Source organism: Podarcis vaucheri (assembly GCF_965113315.1).
Source record: "Podarcis vaucheri genome assembly, chromosome: 12".
NCBI classification, from domain to species: domain Eukaryota; kingdom Metazoa; phylum Chordata; class Lepidosauria; order Squamata; family Lacertidae; genus Podarcis; species Podarcis vaucheri.
This window is the reverse complement of record NC_138750.1, coordinates 12,607,767-12,635,452: the sequence shown is the minus strand read 5'-3', so window position 1 is coordinate 12,635,452 and position 27,686 is coordinate 12,607,767. Positions and strand designations below refer to the sequence as shown.

The 27,686-nt window shown below is 41.7% G+C and overlaps 1 protein-coding gene across 24 annotated transcripts in view; it reads right to left on the bottom strand.

Annotated features, from left to right (window-relative positions):
• The window catches only part of CLASP2 (cytoplasmic linker associated protein 2), a 125,093-nt gene extending 110,311 nt beyond the window's left edge, over nucleotides 1-14,782 (bottom strand). For 10 of the 24 annotated variants that reach the window (XM_082192722.1, XM_082192724.1, XM_082192719.1 and 7 more), the window contains exons 1-3: nucleotides 13,647-14,781; nucleotides 7,053-7,131; nucleotides 2,290-2,393 (exon numbers count right to left, since the gene is read on the bottom strand). In XM_082192722.1, the coding sequence (XP_082048848.1) occupies nucleotides 2,290-2,393; nucleotides 7,053-7,131; nucleotides 13,647-13,841 (378 nt within the window). In that variant the 5' untranslated portion in view covers nucleotides 13,842-14,781. Of the gene's footprint in view, nucleotides 1-2,289; nucleotides 2,394-7,052; nucleotides 7,132-13,646 lie in introns of all 24 variants that reach the window. The other 14 variants (XM_082192716.1, XM_082192745.1, XM_082192738.1 and 11 more) reach the window with 3 other exon arrangements.
• Nucleotides 14,783-27,686: the final 12,904 nt, after the last annotated feature.

Below are 27,686 nucleotides of genomic sequence, written 5' to 3'. Positions count from 1 at the left end.
TGGATGCCTGGGTTAAAAGTGGGTCTTGGGTCTTAAAAGGTTTAAGATACCTGAACTAGACAATACTGAAAATATTTTCCACAATGATTTAAGCAGCTAAAAGCAGTGCTGAACCATTTTTCACATTTCTGCGTTAATTCACAAAAAAATGCCATCTAAAAATTCAGTGTTTCAACAGTGTTATGTTGAAGGTAGTAAGTTGATTGCAAGAACCCCCCACCAGCATTTAGCAGGCATTAGATCTTTAATTTAAAGGCTGGTCATTCCTCAGAAGCATTGGCCTGGCACAAGCCCAGCTGGAATTTATGCAAGCACAACACTTGGCAACAAGGAAAAGAATAGTATTTTACGTTACAATCAAATACTATTTTTTGGAAGGGATCACAGAACTGATAGATAGATAGATGATAGATATTCAAAAACATTTTTCAAAAATGCACACAAGGAAAAACCAGCAAAATTTTGCTTATTATAAACAAAATTAGCTGCAGCAATTGCAAGTCCATCTGTAAACAGCATTTTCCTTATAACATTTCAAGCATGTTCTCAGAAAATTAGTTGCTATATAGAGAAAACCATAAAAAATAAAATGTCCAGCAAGTTGAACATGAAATAATCATACACTAGAATACTATACAATTTATGTTGCCCTTTACAACTCTCCATGGCATTGTCATGCAGATTGCTATGCCTTTAGGGTATAACTAGATTCTCAGTCCTGCAGTGCTGGGGGGGGGGGGTGAGCAAGACAAGAATGTCAGTGGGGAGGGAAACAAGAAATGGAACTTGAAACTGATTGCTGCAGCTTGTACTGCTACAGGAAAAACAGAAGTGACAAAATGGAGCCTAAACAAAGGGAAGTCTGTAAGACACACACAAACAAGTCATCTACGCCAAAAAAGCAGCATGGTTAGAGGCGAAAAAGTGTGCCTCGATTTTACACTGAGGAAATTAAAAAACATGAAAGCTAGGATATCATGCAAACAAACAGAAACCCTGTCATGAAAAACTTAATCTACTAAGAAGCCCAAGTTATTGAGCACCATTGTAATACACTACAACATGGGTGGCTAATCCTCTTCAGCCCAAGGAACAAAATTGCTGTTGACCAGCCCCCCAAGGGGTCCTTCCACTGAAGGTCATAGCCAAAGTGAAAGTGAGTATCATTATGGCTGCTGCTCCCCCTCGCTCCCACCCACACTGACAGACATGCATACAGAATACAACATCCACACACTCATCCCTATCCAAAGGTCTCCAACAAGTCCAGTACAGTACTGCAATTTTTCACCCCATCGCAGAGCTTAGAGGAGAGAAACCACTCCTAGTTCTGTGAGAGAGAGGATTTTTTTGGGGGGGAGGGGGAATGTTAAACATTTTGGCAGGCCTGATTTGACATGTGGGTTCTGCCTCCATGTCTGAACATAGTACAAAACGTTGCACGATATGCACCGCCTTAGAACAGCACTCCATGCTGAACTTGAATTACCTGACATATGACGTCAGGTGGTTGATGGGTGGGTTACCCCTCCCAACTGGCATACTGGCCTGTTTCCAAGTTATGTATCCTCAGACAAACGTGTAACCAAAGATGTGTAACTGCGTCACCATTATCTTAATGCAAGATGAAGACATTCAAAGGAGAGCAGGATTCCTGTACCTTTGGCATTTGTGTGAATACAGCCAGAGTTTGAAACTCCCATTGTTCTAGGTGCATTTTGCGACAAGGAATTTCACTAGTGAGAGCTGTTTCTGAGCTCTGGGCACAGTGCTGTGCTTAAGATTTCAGATTAAAACTGCAGAGTGGAAGGAAAGGAGGGCCTTTTTCTGCCTCCCCACTTCCAGCCACTCTCTGAAGACTGGAGAAGAGACCTTCTTAAGAATATTAGGGGGGCGGGCAGGGGAAGCATGGCTTTGTTTTTTGCAGTCTTCAGATGAGGACTAGACAATATGAAACATGAATATAAGATTTTAGCTGCAGTTCATTCATTTTCAGCTTTATATCCTTGCTATAAAAAAGTGTGTCTAGACATTCCATTGTTGCTCCCATAACCTAGGTTTAAGGCGTTATTTAGCTCCTAGCTTTCATATCTCACTTTCTAACACTGGATGCAGCTTTTCACATGTGGGTAACAAAAACCACACCAGCTAAGATTTCTTCTGCTGCACAAGTATAAAAAGGTAGAGGAATTCTTCTCTTCTTTGTCACAGGTTACCCTATCATAACAGAGCATTTTACAGAACATAAATAGATCTGGAGTACTGAAAAAATTTCTGGAAATATCATACCATTGGCTGAGCTGCCTGATCCATTAATTTCAATGCAAGATTTTGTGCTTGATCTCGAACTTGATCTTTGGCATCTCCCATTCGATCCATCAAAACTATAAGAACTAGAGGACAGAAATAAGAATTAATGATATATATGGAATGCAAATTCTGAATAAAATTATATCTGGTAACTAATTGTAAAAGTGATTCCACCTCATCCAATCCCAAGTTTAGTAAGAAGATCACTGAAGAAAGCTATACTGCTTTAAGGTTTTTTAAACTGCTTTGAGAGGTGTTTTTTTTTAAATAATCAAGAGGCATATGAATTTTATGAAATAAATAGAAAGTCCCTGTACATTTTCACACTGAACATTGGGCAAAAGTGTACTAACTACTACTCTATACAGATCTGTATGTGTGATCAGCTTTCTACACGTCCTGTTTGTAGAAAAGCACAAAATATGGAAGCCAGTCTCTGAACATATAAAATCCAAGACAAAGTTATTGATTTGGAGTAAGAATTCTAACCTAGCTATTGTTGTAACAACTCCAAAATCTATTATTACATAGACAACGTATTCTTACCATTTTCTATCTCCAAATTGTAGACAACACCAGGCAGAAATTTCAGTATTTTGACCCTAACCCATATCCAGGGACTCATCTGCCTAGCCATGCAAGTTCATAAAGACTGCATATTTATTTTCTGATTTTTTTCCAATAAGAGGAGGAGATTCAGAACCAGAAGGCAGGAGGGGAGCAATGCAGGCTGAAAAGGTAATCAAACACATAGGTTTGACTAGCTAATCAGACTTAAGTTCTGAGAAAGCCATTAATTTGTTATTGCTTTTAACCCTTGTGTTGAAATGTCTGGCCCACTGGCAGAAACTTTAAAGTTTCAAAGGTTCTTTAAATGCATTCAGAATAAGCTGTAGCTTCAACAGAAAAAAAACAAGCCATGACACAAGGCACCTGATGACCTGAAACTGTTACACAAGTATGAGTTTGAATATTTTCACACAAGACTTTTCTAACACTACTTTCTCATGATATATCATGGCTTGGAACCAAAGATGCCACCACATAATAAACGTATTCACAAATGTCTTTGCTTACTAGTGCTCATTAAAACTGGAGCCTCAGCTAAAAATGATGTCAGGCATGCAAGAAAATCTTACCTGTCTGGCATTCTAATACACCCAGGTTCAAATTTAATTTTGAGCATAGAAGCCAATAATCTAAACAGGACACAGATCCCATGTGTGCTAACGCAGCATGTAGTGACACAGCAGCATTGGCAGGCGAAGTACGCAGTACATAAGGCTGCACATGATTCCCTTCTCCCATCTTTGCTGGACCTTCATATTCAAGCAGAGATGTAGCAAAACATCTCTGACCTTTGATGAGCTCCAGTGAAAGGCGCAGCATGATCAGCTGGGTGGGGTACTTACAATCTTTCTCTGTCCCCCTCCTTATTCAACTCGGAACAAAGACAAGCCTCTGCACTCAGCAGATAGCTGTAATGCTGGGGGGGGGGCTTAATTAACAGTACTGGGAAGGGAGTTATGTGATGACACTATGTAGTTCCAGAAACACAGTACAGAAAATATGATGGCTGCCTGGAATAGAGCAATCTGATTTTTTTTTCTGTACAGTGTCGCCGGAAACCATGCAACTTCATAAAATGCTTTGCCCAGGTCTATTCATTAGAGATGGTTTTGAGCAATGGTCACAGGTGGCTGAAGAGTGCAGGGGCTTGATTAAAACATGGAAGAGGGGGAAAGAAATGGGAAGACCACACAGCCATTTCAAAAGATAAGCCCACCCCACCTGACCTTATGAGAAGAGTTCTTCCACGTCCACCTCACCCCTTGAGATCACCTAATGTTCCGCCGGTGGAACATTTGGCTCAGTCCTAGAACTACCTTCTTAGTAAATATTCAAATACTACTTCTGAAAGCATCTTCATTAAAGATTGTTTGGAGATTGCTTAGCCATTACACACACTTTGAGCTATGGCAGTAGTAAGGAACCTTTGGCTGGTGAGTCTCATTATATCTGTGAGACCTTTTTCTTACGTGCCCCACATCTAACATAAGCTGTGGTGGCAGGGTGGGGCAGGGAAGGACATGGCAGAGGTGGTGTGGATTCAAGCTGTGCCTGCAGACTGACATTTTCCTTCTGTCAGTCCGCAAAGAGAAAACATCTACTTATGGGTGTGGTTTGAATCCAAACCACATCTGCAAATGGACTTCAAAGGGACTTCCTCTCAGCACCCATCAGCTGATCAGTGTTGAGAATGAACCCCTGAGAATATGTCAAGTGATTGATAGGTGGGTGGCACAGCCGGATCTAGTTACCACACTGGAGTTAATGGGAACTATGTACACAAGAGAGTTTAATTTATTATTTTGGACAAATGCACTATTAATTTCCATGAAAAACAGTATTGCAGATTTTCCTCACAACATCCAACTAAGTGTTTGCTTAGTGCAGTGGTTCTCAAAGGGATTTGCGTGCCACAATAGTGTAGGAGGAGGGGGTGGCAAGTGTGCCGGAAAGATTCAATGGCAATTAAAGAAAGATTTAAACAGTATAGAATAGTACTAGTATTATTAGTATTAGCATTAGTATAAATATATATAGATATATTTTCAAAATCAAGCACTATTAGTTGTTTCTTTTTGTTTTTCAATGTATTTCTTATTAATAAAAATTTCAGTATGGTGCGAGCAAATTTTTATTCTGATAGTGTGGCCTGGAGAAAAAAGTTTGAAAACCACCTAATACAGGGAATTAAGTCCCTGTAAATTCTTTTAACATCTTCAGGAATATTCCTTAAGCTCTAAACAAAGCATCAAACAGAAGAACAGAAAAATTCCATTTACACCCTCAGACAAGTCAAACATTCAAAGATTCAAAAGTAGTATTTTATGAGTGAAAAGTTTTAATCCTAGAATAATGAAGCTAAGTGGTACTTAATGTCATAACTGATCTTGCATGACCAAAGTCATGCTGTGATTTGATCTGAATAAGATTGGCAGACTGGAAAGAGAGCCCTTTAAAAGTACTAATTAGAATTTCCTCATACGAACACAACCTCTATTAAATCAAAACCAGGCAAACACATATGCACACAATAGTGGACTGGAAACTTTTTCAAAATCTAGTCACTTGGCAAGGTTATGCTAGCAACTGGAATTCTTCCTAGTCAATCCAAGTTTGTTAATGCACAACCCAGAGGACCTGGCATCTTAAAAGTTGCTAAAACAGTATTACACACAATAAATACATCACTCCCTCTAACAGCAAACTTGGGTGGTGGGTAACAACAATAAATTCAACCAAAACAGGGCCATTTAGAAACAAAGGGGATGCATCAGCATGCTCAAGTGAGCCCCAAGATTTGAGGTACAAAAAATATTAAGCGCCTACAGGGTTCTCTGAAAGCTCAATGAGGAATGAATATGCTCAATAGTAACAAAATGCTGCATCACTTAGAAAATAATAATAAAAAATACATAACCAAGAGAGTGGAATGCCCCACTTGAGTGCCCATAGCTAGAAGGCAATGGTAGGCTATAAAATTTCCTTTAAAAAGCTCAACAACTTTGGTAGACCACTGCCAGTTTTTTTATAGTGGGAGTAGATCTCAATCTCTTGAAAGTTGGACATACCTGCATTAGTTCATTGAATCGCAGTCCTATGATTTTAGATCCAATTTTGCCTGTGGCCAGGATAAACAGGACCATGTATTTAGAGGACTTTGGGTTTTTTATTTTCAAGAAGTATGTAGCTTTGGATATAGTAGATATGGGTGCTAACTTTACACTAGGGCTTCGTGATGTTAGGCTTTCAACATTGTGGTGTATCACCAGCCAAACATTGCGGTTTGGTGATATACCGCGATGTTGAAACAAACTGCATTGGCCCCAGCTGACGAGACAAAGGGTGAAACTGTCACAGCTCTAACTGCAGGAGCTGAGGCCCTTTCACCCCAGCACACAGGCTGAGGCCAATACAGCTTCCCTTGCCTGCTGCTCAGCTGGGGGGTAGGAGGGCAGTTTCACAGAGCCCCCACCCCGCCGCTGGCTCCCTTAACAGTTCAGCTGATGGGAGTGGCAACCGTGTGCCCTGCAGCCCAGCAGTTTCACAGTCTCCACTCAACCACCAGGCTGAGGGCTCTGTTAACTGCTCAGCTGATGCAAGGGCAGCTGCAGGCTTCTCAGCTGAGCAGTTTAAAGATGTGAAGGGAGAAGCTGTATTGGCGCCTTGCTGGTGCAGCTTGTTTCTTCCTCTGCACTGTTTGAGGGCAGACTGTGATGTTGGTTTTACTCAGCAGTATGTCGCTGGTGCAACTGCCACAGTTCCCGAGTCCCTCAGCTAGCAGTGCCCATTGGAGGAAGACTCTTGAGTCCCTCTAGAGGGCGCTGCTAGCAGAGGGACTCAGGTGCGCAGCGGTTTCATACCAGTCCTGGGTGATATATTGCTACATCGCCCAGGCCTACTTTGCGCAGCACAGACAGAAGACCAACGTCTGAGCAAAGTGTGCAACGTAACCATGCATTTGGGTACTATAACACAAACCTTTGAATTTAACACAACTGTACAGGTGTTAACATTTGGATACTAATCTTACCTTTATCATACTAAAGACAACTAACATGGTATGTGTGTATTTTTTTACTTTGAAAAACCGAGAAAAAAGGCATCCTAAGAGAATCACCAAATTGCTTATCTTCAATTCTTTTACACATAACATTTTAAAGGCACTCACTCACCAGGTCCTATATAGGATTTGAAGCGTCCTGAAAGTCTGTCAACAAAGGCACCGAGAAGATCTAATCCAAGTAGTGATACCTGTGAAAATAATGAGAAATCTTAAAAATGCAAGTTTGGGTGATGGCTCACCATCTACTCCAGTCTTCCAGAACCTAGTTTCTCCTCCAGATGTTTTCAACTACAACTCTCATCAGTCCTGACCATTGGCCACAACAGCTGATGGAAGCTGAAGTCCATCACTTTTGGACAACTACAGGTTACAAAAAGCTGATTAAGCCATCTAAGTCAGCATCACATATGTAAGCTTTCAGAGTAAGAAACCACAGTTAAAAACTTATTCACACAGTGCCATGACTATGGATGAATGGCAAAAGACTGGACAATATTCTTCTACCTTGGTTCCCCATAGGTTTTTTGACTAACTTTCATCATCTTTGGCTGCTTCCTTACCTGGTTGGGGCTGATGGAAATTATAGACCAACACCACCTGGAGACCTAAATTTAAGGAACAGTAACTTGGGCTCTTCTTGAGAAAGTTTGATCATAGAAATCTATTGTCTCACCACTGTTTATCATCATTATAAAAAATGCTCTAACTTAGAACTGCAGGAGCCCACTAGGCCTTTCTCCGGTGATTTATGCCTAGCAGAGACAAATATTTAATCCTTTCTGCATACTACTGTCCATAAGCTAGTGCAGAGCAAGGCTAAGCACTGGGTGCAATGCTGCAAAACCTACAGTGGTGCCCCGCAAGACGGAAAACCCGCTAGACGACAGGGTTTTCCGTTTTGGAGGTGCTTTGCAAAACGAATTTCCTATGGGCTTGCTTTGCAAGACGAAAATGTCTTGCGAGTTTCTGCAGGGTTTTTTTCCTCCCCCCCCCTTTTCCCCAAGCCGCTAAGCCGCTTATCAGCTGATCCGCTAAGCCGCTAATAGCGCTAATCCGCTAATGGGCTTGCTTCGCAAGACGAAAAAACTGCAAGACGAAGAGACTCGTGGAACAGATTCTTTTCGTCTTGTGAGGCACCACTGTATATGGAAAAAAATGTTTCAAATCTGAAGAAAATCTAAACAGCAAACACAATAATATTGTTTTTTTAAAGAAATGTAATAGTGGGGTTTTCTATTATTCTTTCATTTAACTACCAATGCTTACTAGCAACATTTATACTTAGAAAACATTTTGAGTTGCATAACAGAGGAAAGCTATGAATTGCAAGTAGTTTAGGACCACAAGTGCCTGCAAGCAAGGTGTAGTTTTCTTTCTGACTAATCCCAAGGTGACAGCAGAATAAACAATGAAAATTCAAGCAAGACACCCTTACTTAAAATTCAGTGGCCTATCTAAAGAAATGCAAATTTCACTTGGTTTCAAGACTAAAATTGAAAAAAGGTCTGCAAAGCTACCTATTCTTTAAAAGAGAGCATTTCTCTTGGTAGAGAATTAAAGGTGTTATTCAGCTTGATGGGGACTGCTGGGGAAGCCTTGAACAGACATTTAGCACACTAATTCTACCAGCCTCTGAGTAAAGCCTCATACTTTAAGACTAGAAGCATTTGCTCATCTTTTTGAGTTCAAAACCAAGACTTCATATTAAAAATGAAACAGTCCAGCTACCCATTATTCCTAGAACTTAACATGAGATATATATATATCATTTATAGCAAAATTGCTTAAAATATGCTGAATTGCCCAGTCAATCTATGGTTTAACCTCAAATTTAAAGCGTAACACATACATCAGAATGTTCAGGAAGATGAAATATTATAACACAGAAATAGTCTTCAAAAATCACACACACACCCCGAATAACTACGTACCCACAAAATTTGTTTTTTATTCTCATCCATATACAATTCAAAATATACTCAACTCTCAAACCATGTCTGTTATCAACAGGAGAATGGCAAAAAATACTTATCTACCAACCAGTTGAACTTGTACCCTTCAGAACAAAACCTCCTGGATCAACTCCCTGCCCATGTGCTTTCCATAGCTACAGAGCTGCACTTGTCCAGAAGAACCCTGTCTGCAAATTTTAAATATAAATACTGTATATCTATACATTCTTACATGGTGATACCACAACTGCTAAGTGGCTGCAAAGCTGTTTCTCCAAAACATCACTGGGCCCTGGATGATTTAAATTTTCACATTGGTCCAAGATCCCACATAGTGGCTGAGAACTGTTCAGTGCTCCGCTGCTATCTCTACATGCAAATAAGTCAGGTATATGTGGGAATGTTGCATTAGGCAGATTCCTATTAGGTATATCACACCCTCCTATCATTGAAGTGTATGCGAAAACAATTTAAGCTAACTATCCACCTTATAAGTTAGTGTTGAGTGAAACAAGGACTCTACAGAAGAGGGTAGGCACATAATTAACCAGCAGAGGGAATGCTTTCGTAGCAGTAAGTGAACAGCATACCCAACTCTACTCATTTACAACAAGCTAGATATGGAAGCATGATGTAACTCTAGTGCCTACAACATGCTGCACAATGCTCTCAACTGCAGAATTTTGTGGTGGTGGCCAAAACACTTCTGAAAATTCTAAATGGCTCCATGACTCTGGAAGTGGCCTGTTGTTACTGGATTACAATCTAAGCAATTATTCCAAAGAATAATGTCGCCAGTAAATTAGTCTGGTCACATTTCCATGACAGTACTGTATTTTTCGCCCTATAGGACGCACCAGCCCATAGGACGCACCTAGATTGGGGGGGGGGAATAAAGGGGGGAAAATTGTTTCCCCCCCCCAGGCGCGGGGCGGGGGAAGCCCGACCTTCCCCCTACCCCAGCCCCCAGAACGGGTCCCAGAGCGCAGCTTTGGCATCGCTCTGGGAGCTTGCGGGGCTGGGGGTATAGCTTCCTGAAGCCTGCATTTGCCCCATAGGGCGCACACACATTTCCCCTTCATTTTTGGAGGGGGGAAAATGCGTTCTATAGGGCGAAAAATACGGTAGATGAAAGAGATGAGAGCAGGTAGGTACTGTACTTATTCCTGAAACAGGGACTGCTGTGACAATGTGATATAATTTCAATGAGTACAGTGGTGCCTCGCAAGACGAAATTAATTCGTTCCGCAAGTTTTTTCTTCTTGCGAGTTTTTCGTCTTGCGAAGCACGGTTTCCCATAGGAATGCATTGAAAATCAATTAATGCGTTCCTAGGGAAACCGCCTTCAGACCAGGTCCGGGGACAGTCTGTCCCCCGACCTCTTCTGAAGGCTGGGGGGGGGGGGAACAAGGGCTTTTCTTTCCAATGCCAGCCTTCAGAAGAAGGCTTCGCTCCCGCCCGCCAGCATTTTAAGATCGCCCGGGACAGCGGAGAAGTCTCCGCTGTCCCGGGAAGGCAGGCGGGGGGGAGCAAAGACTTTTGCCCCCCGCCGGCCTTCAGAAGAGGTCCAGGACAACATTGTGAACTGTGAGTGATCTTCAAAACACATTTGCGCTTTCTGGATACCCAGGGAAACTATATGGTAGACAAGTAAGTCACCTTATGCCAAAAACCCAGGCTGCATCATGTGTTTATGTTTCCAGCTACCACCCAGAGCAGACCACGTGTTTGACTATGAAGGTCACAACTGTATTTGTGCAAAATTCTTCTACAGAAATTCACCCCTGAAGAATTTACAATTGATGTTCTTCTCAAAGCTGCAATACCGACGACACAAGGACCTAAAGAAAGAGATTTGTAAAGGCCAGTTTTGTACCCAGGACAGGCTCCAAATATTGGGGGGGGGGGGCTTGCTTGTTGGCCTGTACAACTTTCATGTGAAGTTTTAATGAGCTAAGATAGGCATTCTCAACAATAGGTCCTCTTGGATGCCAGTGACAGGCTTGCCATTGCTTACAGAGAATACACCAACACTATAATTTACTATGTAAAAAGAATATCAAAGAACCAAAGAGTGAGATCCTGCAAGAAACCTGAATCTCAAACTCTTCCCACCATCTCCTGCCCACATCCATTCAGGAAATAACCATTAAAGAACCTAATAACAGCAGCCATACAATTAGAAACTCCTTCAGTTGATCATCTTTAATCCAATGTATGCTATCCTCTGCAACAATCCACTTCTGCTATCTATGCTGGAAAAGTAAATCAGCCTCTAGGCAGAAGATGGAAATGTTCTCTCATTCATTTCTGGACCTCTGCTTTTGAATTAAAATCACTATTCTTCGACTGAGTGACTCAGATAAATTATAGTTCAGCAAGTTCCTATTTATGTAGGACTCAGTTGAGATGTAGGCTCTCTCTCACACACTCTATTACTACAGGAGCTAAAATAAACAGATTATAGAATTAATAGACATAGACAGTCATTGCTGTTGTACAATTATAAATTTAAATAATTTTTTTAAAAAAATCAAACTCTCCATACAAATGCCACCAATAATATATTGTATTTCTTGGTCATTTGACTCCACTTTCCCTACTTTTAAGAGATTTGCATCTATAAGGAAATTTCTGAAACATCCAGAATTTCTGTACACCAGAAGAAACAAAATGATATTTGAATAGAACAGAAAAGTATGCATCTGATAAAGAGGACTCTCAAAGTTTATAGTATGTCACAGATTCATTTTTGAAGCTGTCACAGGACACAAGTTGAAATTGCTGCAATAGACTAACATCACAATCCTAAATCCTACTTATTACAATGAAGATTACTCCCAGGTAAATGGAGTCAGCCCCTTGAGAACTGCATGTTTACTCAAAAGTATCACTATATTAGCTTGCACTGAACACAGAGGGAACATCCATAAAACTGCACTCTGGTATTTTACTACTTTTACATAGACATACAAAACTACTATGGATTAAGGTTAGTTAGATTTCTCTTTAATTCTTAAATTGTGATTTTAAAGCAATTCTTATAGTAATGATTTATATTTGTGAAGTACGTAAGTATTAAAGCTCTGGCTGAAATACTGTACTAACATTTGCATTTCTATATTAAACACTTAACATCTGCCCATCTACAAACATGTTTTTTACAACAAGAACAACAACAACAACAACATAATAATAATGGGAATAGCTAACTACGCATCTAAAACAACAACAAAATAATGGGAATAGCTAACTACGCATCTAAACAAAACTCAAGCTGTTGGGAAATGTGGTATCTTAGCTGTTAACTGAAGAAACTGATTCTAGTACTTTCAAAATATTTACCTTGTTTCTCCATTCTTTCCATCTCCACGTAGGTGTTTGCTCCTGTATCCTGCCTTCAAGCTTATTTTTTCTTTACCATTTCTCTTCATGAAGTTGTCTTTATTATACTGACTACTAAATCTAACCCTCTTACAGATCATTCATTAAAGATAAATAAAAAGAGTGTAACTGGGAAACAGTCACTAACTAAAAGCAAGTATGAACACCACCAAGAATCCATCTGTTCCACACACGTGGGTACAGTCATGTGCAGTGTTTTGAAAATCTATGGTACTCACTAATACACAAAAGCATAAACATCTCAATCTCTTTTTGCTATATTGGATTAGGTACTTGCAATATGACTCATGTCTGAATGTACCTGAAGGCACTACAAAAAATTTTTTTAATTAGTATCCAATAATTTGTAGCAACTGCGGGCATGCACATGCATAAACATATATATGATATGCACAGATTATACACACAGATTCATCTCTGGGGAATTTGAGTAATCAACACATCTGAAGCCTGGGTTATGGAGCAATACCGCCACCAGATGACAGGACTGTAAATGAGCTATACAATAGTTAAGTCACTGACTAGCTACTGAAATGGTCAGGCCCATCACTGGCAGGTAATACGACAACATTCTCAAGTTTTCTGCTGCAATCTCAAAAGTTTTTTGTTTTTTTTAATGTTAAGCACGTTTTCCACAGCTCATCTCTCAATAATTACTATTTTCCTATGTGACAGCCAAAAAGAAAAGAAAAAACAGCATGGAAAATTCTAAGAGTCGCTACAAATTTTCTGAAAAGTGTAATGAAAGACCCTGGGATTAAATTATCACCATAGAGAATAACTCCTATTTGCCATCCAAACTGGACTGTTTCAGCACATTGTTGACTTATCTTAGGCTTTGTTGGCCCTCCACAGAAAGAACTTAATTTGGAAAGTAAACAAAAACCCTTAACAAGCATTGTATCTGGCAGTGTACTCCTATAACCTACTCCGAAGAAAGCCCAAGTGACTTCTGTGGGACACTCCCAAGTAAGTGAGGCAGCACTGCAGCCTAAGATCAGATCAGCATGATGACACACTGCCAAACCCTGCATATTTTTATATGGAAGAAAACTCCTTGAATCTAATGATGCAAATGTATGACTGCAGTCTTAATGCATTTCTATTTGGATGCTGCCCTTTCACTCCCGGGCCAGTGCATTATTTGATTGGTACAATAAGAAGAAATTGGAAAAACAAGCATCTCAAACCTATAAGAAACGTTCTAAAATCCAGGAAGAAACTTGATTTTGGCCCACAGAAGGTTCACTGAAAGGGCAAGCCACAAAGAAAACACTTTACGAAAACGAGGGCCACATAAAATACGTTTCCCGGCTGCACACGAAATAAAGCACAAAAAAGCTTACCTTATAATTACTAGAGTTCACCCATCCTGTCAATTCATCAATGACTTTATCCAGGCGTTGCTGATCCTGCTCAAGATCAGTGGAAACGCTGGGATCGTTCAGATACTCCAGAAATTCTTGGCCGACCTGCATCCTGCGGCCCACATCTTTCTGCGGCACCTGATCGCAGAAGTAATCCATTCTGCTATGCTCCATGGTTGCTTGGAAAGGACCTTCGCCTGAAAACAAACCCCTGATCCGTGTTTATTTACAGCTTATATGTATGTATGTTCGCGGGGAGGAATCTGAACCAGCCCAGAAGGAATTCCAAGGTGCAGTGAAATCCAGGAAAGCTCTCCCTTCACAGTTCCCTTTTCCCAGAAAAAAACCCCAAAAAACTAGGGAAAGTACCAGTCCTTTGACAAAAAGAGAACATTAAATCATCCCCCCAAAAATGAAGGTTATGATGATGATGATAATTCAAATAACAGTCTCCAGTGATTGCTGTTCCAACGCAAGATCTGAGGGGAGGGGAAAGTGTTTATTTTGGGGTCGGGGTGGCGATGCCCGCGGTGGTTTCCCTCCTCGTCCTCCTCCCACTTTCTTTCCCCCCTCCGAGGTTCTCGGTTGCGATGTCGGCAGCGGCGCGAAGCAACCTCTTTCCCAAGTCCTCCGAGGCCAGGCGAGCAGGGCGGGGAGGCGGCGGGGCACTTTCGGAGAGCATGGGAAGAAGCCAATGGGGTCTCGCTCGCTCCCTCAAGGCCGGCCAGGGAAGCGCCGCAGTTCGCAGCCCAGGCGCCCCTCAGCCTCTCACCGCAGTGAGGAGGAGCAGCAGCAGCAGGAGGAAGGGCGGCCGCTCCTCAGGACAAGCAGGAAGCGGCCGGAGCTGCCGCCGCCGCCGCCGCGTCGCTGCTGCTGCGGGGAAGGCGGGACTCTCATGCTGCGCGCGGAGGCTGAGGGGGAAGGCGAAGGGGCCCAGCGAGCTCGCGCCGCTCTCCTCTCCTCAGGGCGCCGGCGGGGGCTCCGTCCTGTGGAAGTTGCGTCCGCCTCGAGTCGCCGCACGCCGGGGGCGTCGCTTTCGCCGACCAGGCCCCGCCTTTTCCTTCCTCTTTGCCCCGTCCCGCGCGTGCGCACGCGCGCCCCCGCTTCCCTCAGCGACGCTCCTCCCGACGGCGCCGCCGCTCTCCCCGACCATCACTTTTCCTACGCATGTGCAGAAACCCTTCCTCCGCGCCGTCTCTCTCCTTTCCCCTCGCGCCTCTGCGGGCCCGCCCCCCTGCTCCGCCCCTTCCAGTGAGAGAGAAAAGAAAGAGGGGCCGCGCGCGCGCGCACCCCGTGCCTTCCAGCGCCTCTCGAACGAGGCGCCGTGCGCATGCGTCCCATGAACCAATCCCTCGTGAGGAAGGTGGAAGGGGGGGTTGCGGGGAGGAGGCCTTGCTTCCTTCCTTCTTTTTATTCGTCGTCCGCTACGGCGCCTGCGCGGCGCGCATCTTTTTCCCGCGCGTATTCAAAGATAGCCCCCATAACGGTTGCATGAAGGGAGGTTGAAGGGACTCCAAAGCAATCCATCCCACTCTATTTCTGCCCGTTTTTCACGCGGACACGGACACATGAATTTCTAAATCTGTATTTCACACACCGTTTCAAACGCATGCATTTGGAAAGGATCCCTAACCTGGCAGAGAGCAAGAGAGATGACCTGAAATACAGTCCAAAACGCTTTATCAGTACAGGACATAGCATTTTACATCAAAATAAAGGATAACTCTATCATGCAGGACACGTGGCAGCCCTGCCTGAGGCAGGCTTATTGAGGATCTGCCCATCAGCCAAGTGCCTAAATGAATAATTTTTATTTTTATAAATTAGTGCTTTGTTTATGATCTTTAGTTTTATACATTTCAATAATTTTACAAGATCTTTTTCGAAACTTGACTTCCCTCTTTCTGTGGTTCCTTAAATTTGTTTTTTTATATATTTTCTGCCTATTCCAAATTAAATTAATTTACTCATTTATTCATCTACTTTAAGTATATATATAGTTTTATAAAAATGCAGGTTATTCCAATAATCCTGCCAATGTTCCTATCTGTTTACAGATTATTTGTAAATCGTCAATAAAACATTTCCATTCATTTATTTAAAAGGTTTGTTATCTTGATTTCTTATTTTTCCCGTGAGTTTCGCCATTTCTGCATATTCCATAAATTTTTGTATCCATTCTTCTTTCGCTGGGACTTCTTCTTTCCAGGGAATAATTTTTAATCCTCTTGACCCAAGTAGTTGGAAGCTGGAATATTCTGCAATAATACTACCCAAAGCTTTCTCTCTCTCTCTCTCCAGGCCAAGGCTCCTGTTTGTGGGAAGAAAGATCGCATTAACTGGCTATTCCAGCCAAAACTTTTTAAAATAACTGCTTATTTAAATTTTCAGGAGTATAGAAACATTAATACACATACAAAACATCTCGGTTGTGAGCTCATCTATACATGGCTTGTCCAATGTTTAAAAAGCGCGGGTCCAAGGGGTTTGTTCCTTGTCCTGCCAGCAGACCTGTACAGAGATTACCTGAGACCCACAGTTAAAATTTTAAAATTTAGTATAAACTCAAATTTTTAAAAAGCAGCCAGTCCCTGGTGGGGCCTTCCAGCCACCTTAACCCTCCAAGGCCCGGGGCACGGTGTACCCTCTACCCAGGCCTGCAGGCCTGCCACTTTCCCCCTGAAAACCTGCTCTTTACCTCTGAATCAGAGCAAACATGAATCTGCACGAAACCCAATTGGCATTTGCTCCAGTTCGGTGGCGAAGAGCAGGTTTTCTCTGAGGGAAGCAGAAGAACAAGCAGAAGTGCGGGCGAGCCATCGATCATGCACCAGGACCCGGGACAATTTAGTGAAACGCATTCTGCCATGGTTGGTCGTGTGCCAAAGGAGAATACCGGTCCCGATGGTGGGTGTCCATATGTGTCATGCCATAGATTTCTATGAAATGGCTTTGACTCACTTTGCTAGTTTCCCCGGCCCAAGCTTCCATTTTATCAAGTCATAGGCTGCACACAAATGGCAGAGAAAGGGATGGGTCAAAAGGGACCGGTTTAGGCAGGATCTTGTGTCAAAGAAGCACCAAGCCACATCTTCCACAGGTACAGCTTTGCTCCAGAAGAATGTGCGTTTGCGAAAAAGCTCTGAAGAGGCTTCCCTCGCTTTTCTTGTATTCAGACTGAAAGTATACGGTTGTATTTACAATCTGATCCTATGGTTTGGAAGCAGTGGCTGCTAGTCAGCTATTTGCCCAATTGTCCAGTATATTTTGCATTCATGCTGTAGTTTACGGTATTATTGGAAATCTAATAGGACAGGCTGCTGTGGTTTAGCAAAATAGTGCCAACAGCACAGTACCAAATGTAATTCATTTGGGAGATCCCAGGTGGTTCGGCGTCACTAGGGATTTCATCCTGTTTTCACTAGAATGAAGACACATCAAGGTAATTCACATGGGACTGGTGAGCTTTCATAATAGGAGTAACTAAACTGCTGTCCCCCACAGTCTTGTACACCCGGGTCCTGCTATGCGAGCACTCATTTTACGAACTTTCAGTTATCCACGCATGAAGGATTCCTGCCCTAACATCACTGCACAAGTGTCTGATTCAGATATCCGAACATACAAATCATTGCACACTGGGAAAGATCCTCCAACTGAGTGCAGTAAGTGTAGTAAGAGAGACATACATTTGGGGGTTAACTTTTCATGGGAATGCTTTGGGATTTTGGGAACGATTTTCGGAAATTGTTGGCTTGCTATGCAAAAACTCGGCTTACAAACCATTTATCAGGAACGGATTACGTTCACATAGTGGGACCTGCATATACAGTATTGGGACTGTTTGATTTTTTTTTTTAAAGTGCCCTAGAGATTGAATCAGTAGTCAGGAAGTCAGGTGTGTGGAATACATTAGATTATTGAGGATGATTCAAACCCCAGCAGACTGCAAAAAGCTCTAAAAGGTCACCTACAAAATATTTGGTTCATCTGAAATAGATGTCATTTTTTGGAAAGCTCATTGTAAATGTCAGATTCACAGAATATTTTTTTATTTTTTAAGAAAAGTATAAACTGTCCTTTGCAAAAAATGCCACAAAGCAGTTTGCCACACAAAACAACGTAACTATTGGCTATTTGGGTGATCTTCAGCCAAAGCAGATTGTTCGGAATCGAATAAGCATAAGCATCATCCTAAATGCATTCAACATAATGTTTATCCATAGACCGTCCACACTATCCTGGACTCTTGAAATATGCAAAGGCCCTTGTTCGGAGAGAGCCTTTGCCTGTATGATTAAATTGTAAGTGCTTTCACACATTATGTTGAACTTGTTCAGGGAGCTAGAGACAGGACCCGTAAATGTATGTTCATTAGCCTGAACATCTTAACTATTTCACTTTTGCTATAAACACATAAACATGGCAAAATAATGTTGCAGGGGAATACATTTGCAGTATTTTTTTAAAGTCTAGTCAAAATGCTGTTTCATTTCTGTGCTTTTTCTACCATTTATTAAGACGCTATCAAGCATGGTGTTTCCTGCTTGGCAGGGGGTTGGACTCGATGGCCCTTGTGGTCTATTCCAACTCTATGATTCTATGATATCGTTTAAAATCAGGATTGTGGTATGATTTAAAATCTGTTTGCTGTAGGCACAAGATATAAAATCTTGAGTCAATTTCTGTGCTGACTAGAGACTCTGGCAAAGAACATTATTACTACCTTGCTAAGGTATTGGGTTTAACTAAAATGACTCCCAACAATATGTATTTCTAACCAGAAAGTCATACTAAACCTGTTCGTTCTGCACACGCCCAAACTGTGCTAGAACATTAACTGCTACTGCATGTAGTATCATGTTCTGAAATGTGTAAGAAATATAGGAAAACAAGTGGGACCAGCAACACAATGTTGCAGTGTATCTCCACCCCTTAAGAGGAATGCTTCTTTTCAGAATTGGGAATTTGAAGAATGGGGAAAGGACAAAGGGCACTTCCCCACCCCCCACCCCTTCAATACCATCTCCTTTGCTCTATAGCATTACATGGTCATTGGCTTTAAATTGGAACATAATAGAGTTACGTCGTGGAGAAAGGGCGGGGGTCTAGTTCTAGAACTGCGACATCCCTGTACAGTATAGTGCATAGGAAGAGATTTTAACCTCATGACACACATTCGCACTCCTGGCTGCCACTGATAAGCTTTCAGGGCCTTGATCAAGTCATTTCTATTTCATCTTCCATGTTTCTTTTTTTTGAGCTTTCTAAAGGAAAATAGACATTGCCAAACTAACATTTGGCATTATTGGAAAGGACACCACAAGATAATGAAAACCAGAGTAATAAAAAGAGTATACACCAGGAGGTGGAGATTGTACCACTCCAAATGTTGCCCATCAGCCTCAGCCAGCATAGCAAGTGGTCTAAGATGAGGGTTGTGGTAGTCCATCAATACCTAGAAGACCACAGATTCCTTATCTCTCTTTAAATCAGGGGTGGCGACAGGGAGAAGAGGCGGTGGAAGAAGAATGGAAAAAATTTAAAGACTATCTACAGAAATACTGTAAAATTAATGAATGTTAAAGGGATGTTGGATTGAAAACAAGCGGTGTTGGTTAAAAGATTAACAAGAATATGTAAATATAGATTGATAATGGTGGAAAATATATATTTATTATAGGTTAAGATGTTGAGTAAGGATAAATGATAGAGGGTAAGGATTTGCTGAACTAAATATCTGAACTGGAATACAAAAAGGGAGGTGTGAGGAGGTCAAGAAACTAGTGAATGAAGTATAAGATAAGAAAACACTAATCTTTTTTCTGTTTTGTTTTTTGGTGTTTTCTTCTTCTTTTTTCTCTATTCTGTTAACTGTTCTCTATTGTGTACCTCTATGTGTTTTGTTTTGTATTTTCTAATTTTTGCAATTTTTTTTTGGTTTTTGTATTCTATGTTTAAATTTTGACGTTTTTGATTGTTTAATAAATATTATTTTTAAAAAAATAAATAAATCAGGGGTGGTGAACCCATGGGCCAAAACAAAGCCTATCCTAATGCCCCATCAACCGCCAACTATATTTTGCAGCAGTGGAGTCTGACTCGGGAGAGAGGGTCAGTGATTTGCGGGGAACTGTTTCAGCCAGGAGTCAAGAGTCGGAGGCGGGGGAGGCTTCAGAGCAGGAGGGTGCAAAATAGGATGGGTCGGAAGAGGAGAATGAGGCAGGTCGGGCAAGCGCTTCCACACCTTTTCCTGTACCACTTTCTCCCCGAACCAGGAGGGGACTGAAAAGGGAGGTGCAGAGGATATTGCCACCTGGGAATAGCTGCCTAGATGCTAGATTGGCATGCGTAGATATCCAGAGCTGTAGAAGCGACTGTGAGTTATGTTTGATGATAAAGAGTGAACTATATGCTGTGTACATTGTGTTGGCTTGAAAGCACCCTTGACAGGCAGCATCACTTAAAAAGAATAATCAGAGAGGAACCAAGCAGAGTCCAGCTGTGATGGTAGGGACTAGGAGCAGCTTCAGGTATTCTTTGCCCTCTTGACTTGGAGTGCATCTGGAGTGTTCGGAAAGCACTGGATGAACACCAGAGCAGACTGGAGATCTCTGCCCACATCCTCTGTTCTCCAGAAATTCACAAGCACCAAATCGTTTTTCTCTTAAACAATAGTGAACGCAGTAAATGAAGAATTCACTTGTAATGTATCAGTGGTTCGGTGCTCATTTCTTCTCCTTCCATAATAGATTTTATCTTGAACAATCGTAAACACAGTAATAAAGAGTCCGCTTGTGATATACCAGCAGTTCAGTGCTTGGACGCTGTTCCGGTAATCTGACATTTCGTCACTAAAAAGCTTAGTCATCGAGCTGTCAAAATCAATTGTAACAGAATTGCACTGAATTAACAAGTAGAATAAGGAAAAATTAAAATTAAAAATAAGTTGAGAATGCATAATGAAGGCAAACCTTTGTAGTAAATGATATACAAGAGAAGACAGTATGTAAATGGCTTAAAGCAGGGATATATCTGCAAGAATAAAGGTGAGACAATAACTATTCACACATACATAGTTAATACCCCCTGTCCCACTATTACAGAAAATATCCATAGAAACCTCCCTTTTAATTTGCAGACTTCTGTACTTCAGCACAGCCAGGGATTTCTCCAAGGAGTACAGAAACAATTGCCTCATATTTGGGTGGCCCTGTTTCATTACGAAAGAGAGAGGCACTCAGGCAAAAGTTCAGCGATCAAGGGAGCGATATTCTGGTTAAGGCATGAGAGACAATAGCCTCCTTTTCAGCTGCGTAGGGAAAAGATGACTCGGAGACCCCTAAGTACATCGTTGGCAGCAAAATCTGAGGCCCTGATTGATGCCACGTTTCAAATCAGATTTTTCTTACTCATTATTTCCCTAGGTCATAGCTTGCATTGGACAATTAGCCATTTTATTTTGAGAGACAGCTGTGTGAGATTAACTCTGCTCTTAACCTCTCAGAGAATTCTTAGCACTATTTTCAAGGACACAATAATATCCTTTATTTTGGGGTGGGGGATAATGTGCTGCCCATCGGTATATGCTTCCAGGGGAGTGTGCAATTAAAAGGGGGGAAAGCATGGAAAAAAACAGTGAGCTGACTAAACCATAAAACACCAGTTAAAACCAGCTCTTCAATCAGATGAAATTGCCTGGACAAATAAAAAAACACTTCACTGAGTGCCACAGAGACTTCAGAATGGGCAGCAGGTAAGCTGCTCAACAGAGGGCATTTCACATGCCAGGTACCACAACCGGAGAGGTCCTCTTGATGATCACTGCCCTAACCTCAGAAGAGAGTCTCTGGTAAAGATCATCACATCTGGGCAGACTCATTTGCTAGAAGGTTGCTCTTAAACTGAAGTCTTTATAGCTACCGTCAATGACCAGCACTTTAGCTGGATAAAGTGTTTCAGGATTATCAGAAATGCAATAATAGAAGTACAATGCAAATAAGGAGCTGAGTACTAAAAGGAAGAGAAGTTTGATTTGTATGCTGTATGGTATTGTGGATACACTAATGAGCTGAGCACCCTGGGCGAATTCATTGTTGTCGCACAATTCTGTTTTGCTGGCTTCCGTGAATCGTTTGGCATACCTAGCATACCAATATAATATGTTAATATATGCCTGTAGTTAGCATGTGTTACAAAATCTGAAACTGGGCAGTGTTGAATAACGAGAATGTCAAACTTTAAGGATACAATCCACCGGGAACTTCTCTCCAAGCAATGCTAAGGCAAAAGGAAATTGCATAAATGTGCTCCTTTGTAAGAAGAACACACTGTTCTTGCACAGCTCCCTTTCAGTTGGACTTGTGCAGGAGAACTTCCTAATGAACAATGTACTTTCCACTCAATGGGGGGAAATGTTAAAACAATATGCTGTACAACAATAGAGGAACTATTTGCCCAAGATGCCCTGTGCTATTTATGGAGCTAGTGTTTGTTGGAAAGTATCTGGTGACGTGTTCCAAATTTGCTATCGAATGACATTGCTCTTTACAAAATGTCCATGTCTAGAGATAATAACAACTGAAGTAGTTTCTAGATTTATCAGCCACGATCAATTTTGTGAAAATAAGAAGAATGGAAAAGCAAGTCATTTAGTTGAAAGAAAAATGATATGAGTATTGTAACTTCATTTCAGGTGCCATTTCATAAATAGCGTCATGCCTTGCAAACCTTTGCACATCCTTGCTTGAGAAAGCATCAAGGAAGCAAATGGGTGTGAAACCACTCATTGAAAGAAAAATGACTCTACATTCTGCTTTTCTGGCTGGTCTGCTGGTGAAGCAATGCATATACATTTGGTATGATTTCAATTAAACTCTGTATGTATTACAATCTGGGCGTGCATTTGAGCTGACACTGAATTCCTGGACACCTACATAATGTTAATGCACTTTTCCTTGGCACGCTGAACCCTTGTGCCTTTTTTTCTGACTACACTTGGGCTCCCTCTCGTGGCCCAAGGAAACACAAGAAAAACAAATTTCCATTTTTTATATACAGTATTTTTGTGTGTGTGTTTTGTAGAGCCAAAGCATTCCTGAACATTTTACTCATATGCTGCCAATAAATTTTAACATTTATCAGTAAACCCCTCATGGTCATGGTACCCATCAACTTGACTAGCATCCTTGGTCACATGTACTCTTTTCCACTCCTCGGTGTATGCTTGTGTCACATCTGATAGATTGGGTTCACTATTTTTAAACAGCGCTGCCTTGGGAAAACAAATGCTCCTAGGTGGAATTCCAGAGAACAATCATTACTAGGGAAATATGGGCAATGTATTGGGTCTTTGCATTCATACTTCTCTGGACAGCTGTGGAAGCAATTTTGAATGAACAAAACTGGAGGTTGGCAAATCTACATGAGGACATAGTGCCCTTTCTTCCCTAATCTGTGCTATGTAATTTGCAAGGAACGTATAAATTACTTGGCGAAAGCCATTTCAAGACAGGTTGAATGTAATCATTTTATGTTAAGGAACAGAAGAGAGGGGAAACACAGAAGGAACATGCAGCGCTGCAGCAGATTTTTACAATTGTCAGCAATTTTGCAATTGTCAGTTTTTTCCATTGTCACTTTTACAATTGTCAGCAGCGGAAGGAGTGCGAGGGAAAGTTGATTTGTAGGGTGAGAGAGATAAAGAACTGGCCTCCAGGGTCAAAAGTGTTCCCCAGCCCCACTTTACACTGATTGGCAGCAGCTCTCCAGGATTTCAGACAAGCCTATCTGGAGATGATGGGCACTGAAGAAAGCATCTACCACTGAGCTACACCCCTTTCCAAATTGGATCAAAATTATTGAATGGATGTGATATAAGAGAAAGCCACTTTTCTCTGCACTTCACTATCTCCTAACATCTGCACTTCACCCATTTTTGCAAATGTGCAAACGGTATTTGAAAACACCTTTTCTCCTGAAGACTGTGACCTTTAATCTCATCCCCTACTTTTCTTTCCCTTTTCCCTTATGGCCTTGTCCTTTTAGATTACAAGCCTGTGTTTTGTCTTTTTTTTAAAAAGGGGGGGTCTCACCCTTTTAAAAAGGGAATTTGTCCTTTGATTTCCAGTCGCTGCATAGCTCTTGCTTCTTGAAATACTTTATAAATGACTTAACAACCATTAAGTTATTATTAATATATTGGTTGTCAACATTTATTAACCAGCATGTAATGCAATTACTCTGGATATGTCTTTGCACCTTTGAGATTGCATCAGAAGGAATCTATAGGAAAGCATGACAAGAAAGACATGAATGGTCTAGTGAGGAATTAGCGGGCCGTGAGAGGGGCTGCTGTGTATCTTGAAATATTGTTGCCTGGTTTATATATTATTAAAACTGTATCAGTACAATATAAGATGAAAATCAGGATAAAACCCATCCCAAGGCAGTATACTGTCTATATGGGCTCTAAAAACCAGCAAGGGGGTTGGGTGGGAAGTGATTTGTGCCAACCACCTAAAGTGTAGTAAAAGCATCTGTTTTAAAAGCCTGAGAAAATAAAAAAGTTTTCATCAGATGCCAAAAAGAGCACAATGTAGTTATGCAATCACACTCTGCACCCTTTGAAACAGGGAGGACCTGTTCAGCATGAATTCTCATTGCCAATGTATGGGAACTGATGCACCAGAATTTCATGATGCAGCTGACAAGTATATGGTAACCCTAGAAACATCAACCTTCCCCAGAAAATGCAGTCCAATTCCTTGGTTCTGATTGACTGACCAAAGAGAAGGGCAGTTTTTGGGGGCGAAACTGTGAACCTGCAGGTGAGTGAACCAAAGGCTCATTTTATGGGGTGCTGTGAAATGTGGGATTTTCACCACCAAAAGTTGCAGAGGACCATTTGCCGATGTATGCACTGCTTTCGAGTGAATTGGACGTCAAGGGGATGGTATCCACAATATAGAAAATACTCCTCCAAAATCCTACAAACCCCCTCGACATAATCAAAAAGCAATGGGAGGACGATATAGGCTATGAGATTAACCCCACCCAGTGGAATAGAATGTGGTCTAAACCTCCCTTTAAATCCATCTAAGCAAAATAAAAGAACTGACTCTGAAACTCATTTACAGATTGTACCCAACACCACAGAAACTGGCGCTGATATGCCCAGGAGCCTCATCAAAATGCTAGAGAGGATGCACCTCCACAGGCACATATCTCCACATGTGGTGGGAATATCGCCAAGTCCAACTCTTCTGGACATCAGTTATACAAGAAATATGCAAAATACCTAAGCAAGTATTAGAACTGGTCCCACTGAACACCTTCCAAGATAATAATGCCCACTCACATTATAAAGAGCTCATAACCCACCTACTCTCAGCAGCCAGAGGCATCATAACCAGACACTGGAGAGACCTGTCAGTAGTAAGCATGGACCAATGGTATCAAATAGTATGGGAAACAGACTTATTAGAAATACTAACCAATAAACTGAAATGGACGTGGGGACAAATAGAAGTAGATGCCTTCATCCCGGTATGGTTCCCCTTTATCACATGCATAGCCCAACAAGACAACAAGAATCCACCGACAGCATACAAATCAATCTGGCTAACCTGATCCAAAAATCTACACACACACCCCGCACTCACTCACTCTCTCTCACACACAAATCTCACTACAGCCTAACAAAGACAAGCAACCACTCCCTAGGTCACCCCCAACCTCTCTCACCACCAAGGAAATACAACAAGCGAAAAGTAAGAGAACCCACATAAGTGACGTTGACACAAAACCTCACACATACACTAAGTAGTAGAAGTATGTCACTGATTATGAGGTTTTTGACTGGCAAATGATGCTTAGACGTACTGCGACAATATGATATAGAGCTGCCAATACTTCTCATTCACTGTTTTTTATTGAAAAAGAAAAGCTAATCTTTGACGTGTTTCTCAGTGTATTATTTGAAATTACATTTGCTTTTATTGCCAAAGAAAGAGAATGGTTATTGACATCATTTTTACGTGTTTGTATCTGTTTTGCACAGTTTATGTTTTTATTAGTGAATTATACTCTTTTGGAAGACGTGTGTTAATTCTGTTGTTTGAATCTCCTTTGTACTTTTGTCTTAATGCATGGTGACTAAATTTGATTAACAAAACATCTAACAAATCATTTGATTATTTTGATTATTTATTTATTTTTGCACCTGATGTCATCAGAACAATTTAATTTTCATTTAACAGCCGGGTTTCTTATGCCTCAAAATCCACAGTGGATGGAGAATTTGACTAACAAATATTGGCACTGAAGTAATATAGTCATGAATCATGCCTGTTGTTGTACATGGCTGATACTTGAGGCCAGTGTTTAAAAACCAATATTTTTTTTTTAAAAAAATTACAGTGCCATCTGTCCAAGTTCTAAAGGAGGAAACCAATCTAGATTCAAACCAGAATGCAAACTCTGAGATCTATGGGCACAGGGCGGTATACAAATCTAATAAAATATTGTCCTTTTCATTGTTGTGGGTGGACATCCAGAACAAACACAGCTCCTAACCCCGAGAGCTGATATTAGCCCTCTTCCTAAAAAATGTACCCCACTAGTTGGCAGGGGCACCCCCTTCCAAAGGCATTCCCAGCATCATTGATATCGCACCCCCGTGGCTGTGAGGACTCATAAATGACCAATTTACTCAGATTCTGATCCTCAATGGCTTTCTCCACAGGAGCGGAAACACGAGAACAAGGCCTTTTCCACAGTAGTTCACTGTACGTGGCATGCTTTCCCCAGCAAGGCTCGCCAGGTGTCTTCCCTCCAAATTGTTCTAAGAATTCAGAGGCCTCAAATATGGAATAAATATTCATAAAAGGTAAAGGTAAAGGGACCCCTGACCATTAGGTCCAGTCGTGAATGACTCTGGGGTTGCGGCGCTCATCTCGCTTTATTGGCCGAGGGAGCCGGCGTACAGCTTCCGGGGTCATGTGCCTAGCATGACTAAGCCGCTTCTGGCGAACCAGAGCAGCGCACGGAAACGCCATTTACCTTCCCACCGGAGTGGTACCTATTTATCTACTTGCACTTTGACGTGCTTTCAAAGTGCTAGGCTGGCAGGAGCAGGGACTGAGCAACGGGAGCTCACCCTGTCATGGGGATTCGAACCACCGACCTTCTGATCGGCAAGTCCTAGGCTCTGTGGTTTAACCCACAGTGCCACCTGTGTCCCACAAATCTTCATAGATGTACCCATATCTCAATATAAAGCCACGTGTCTGAAAAAGTACGGGAGAGCAATCTGGAAGGCATTTTGACTCTCCCGACAACCTCAAACATTCCTCTGCAGTAAGGGAGGCAAATGGGGAAAACCTTCCTGTTGTCTTTTCTGCTTACAAACCCCATCTTAAGGGGGCATTTGTGTAGCGATAGGGTGAGCCTAGGACCCAGATTCAGGAACAAAAGTATGAAGCATTCCAGAAGAACGGCCACGCTTTCCAGGTAACACAAACAGCGACCATTTTCAAGTCTCCTGGCAGATGGGATTTCTGCTGCAGATAGCCTCCTATGGTGGATGTATGATTTTTGGGTGGTCTTTGGCTAATGGTCTTTGGCTAACCTTTAAAAGGCTTTAAAGGTTCCTGCACCCCTTTGTTCAGGGTCTCTCCCTCCTTGGAAGAGAGGAACTCTGTTGCAACAGAAAAATAAAGATCTGCCTTGCTTTCCACTGGATCCTGCCTCCATCCAGTCTTCTCAGAGTCCCATGGGAGAGTTGGGCAGCAAAAGCCAAACTCCAATTTTTACCTCCATTTCTTTAGACACCAGGGGAAAAGATTCCTCTATAGTCAGAAAGCATTATATATGAAGAAGAAGAAGAGTTTGGATTTGATATCCCGCCTTTCACTCCCCTTCAGGAGTCTCAAAGCGGCTAACAATCTCCTTTCCCTTCCTCCCCCACAACAAACACTCTGTGGGGTGAGTGGGGCTGAGAGACTTCAGAGAAGTGTG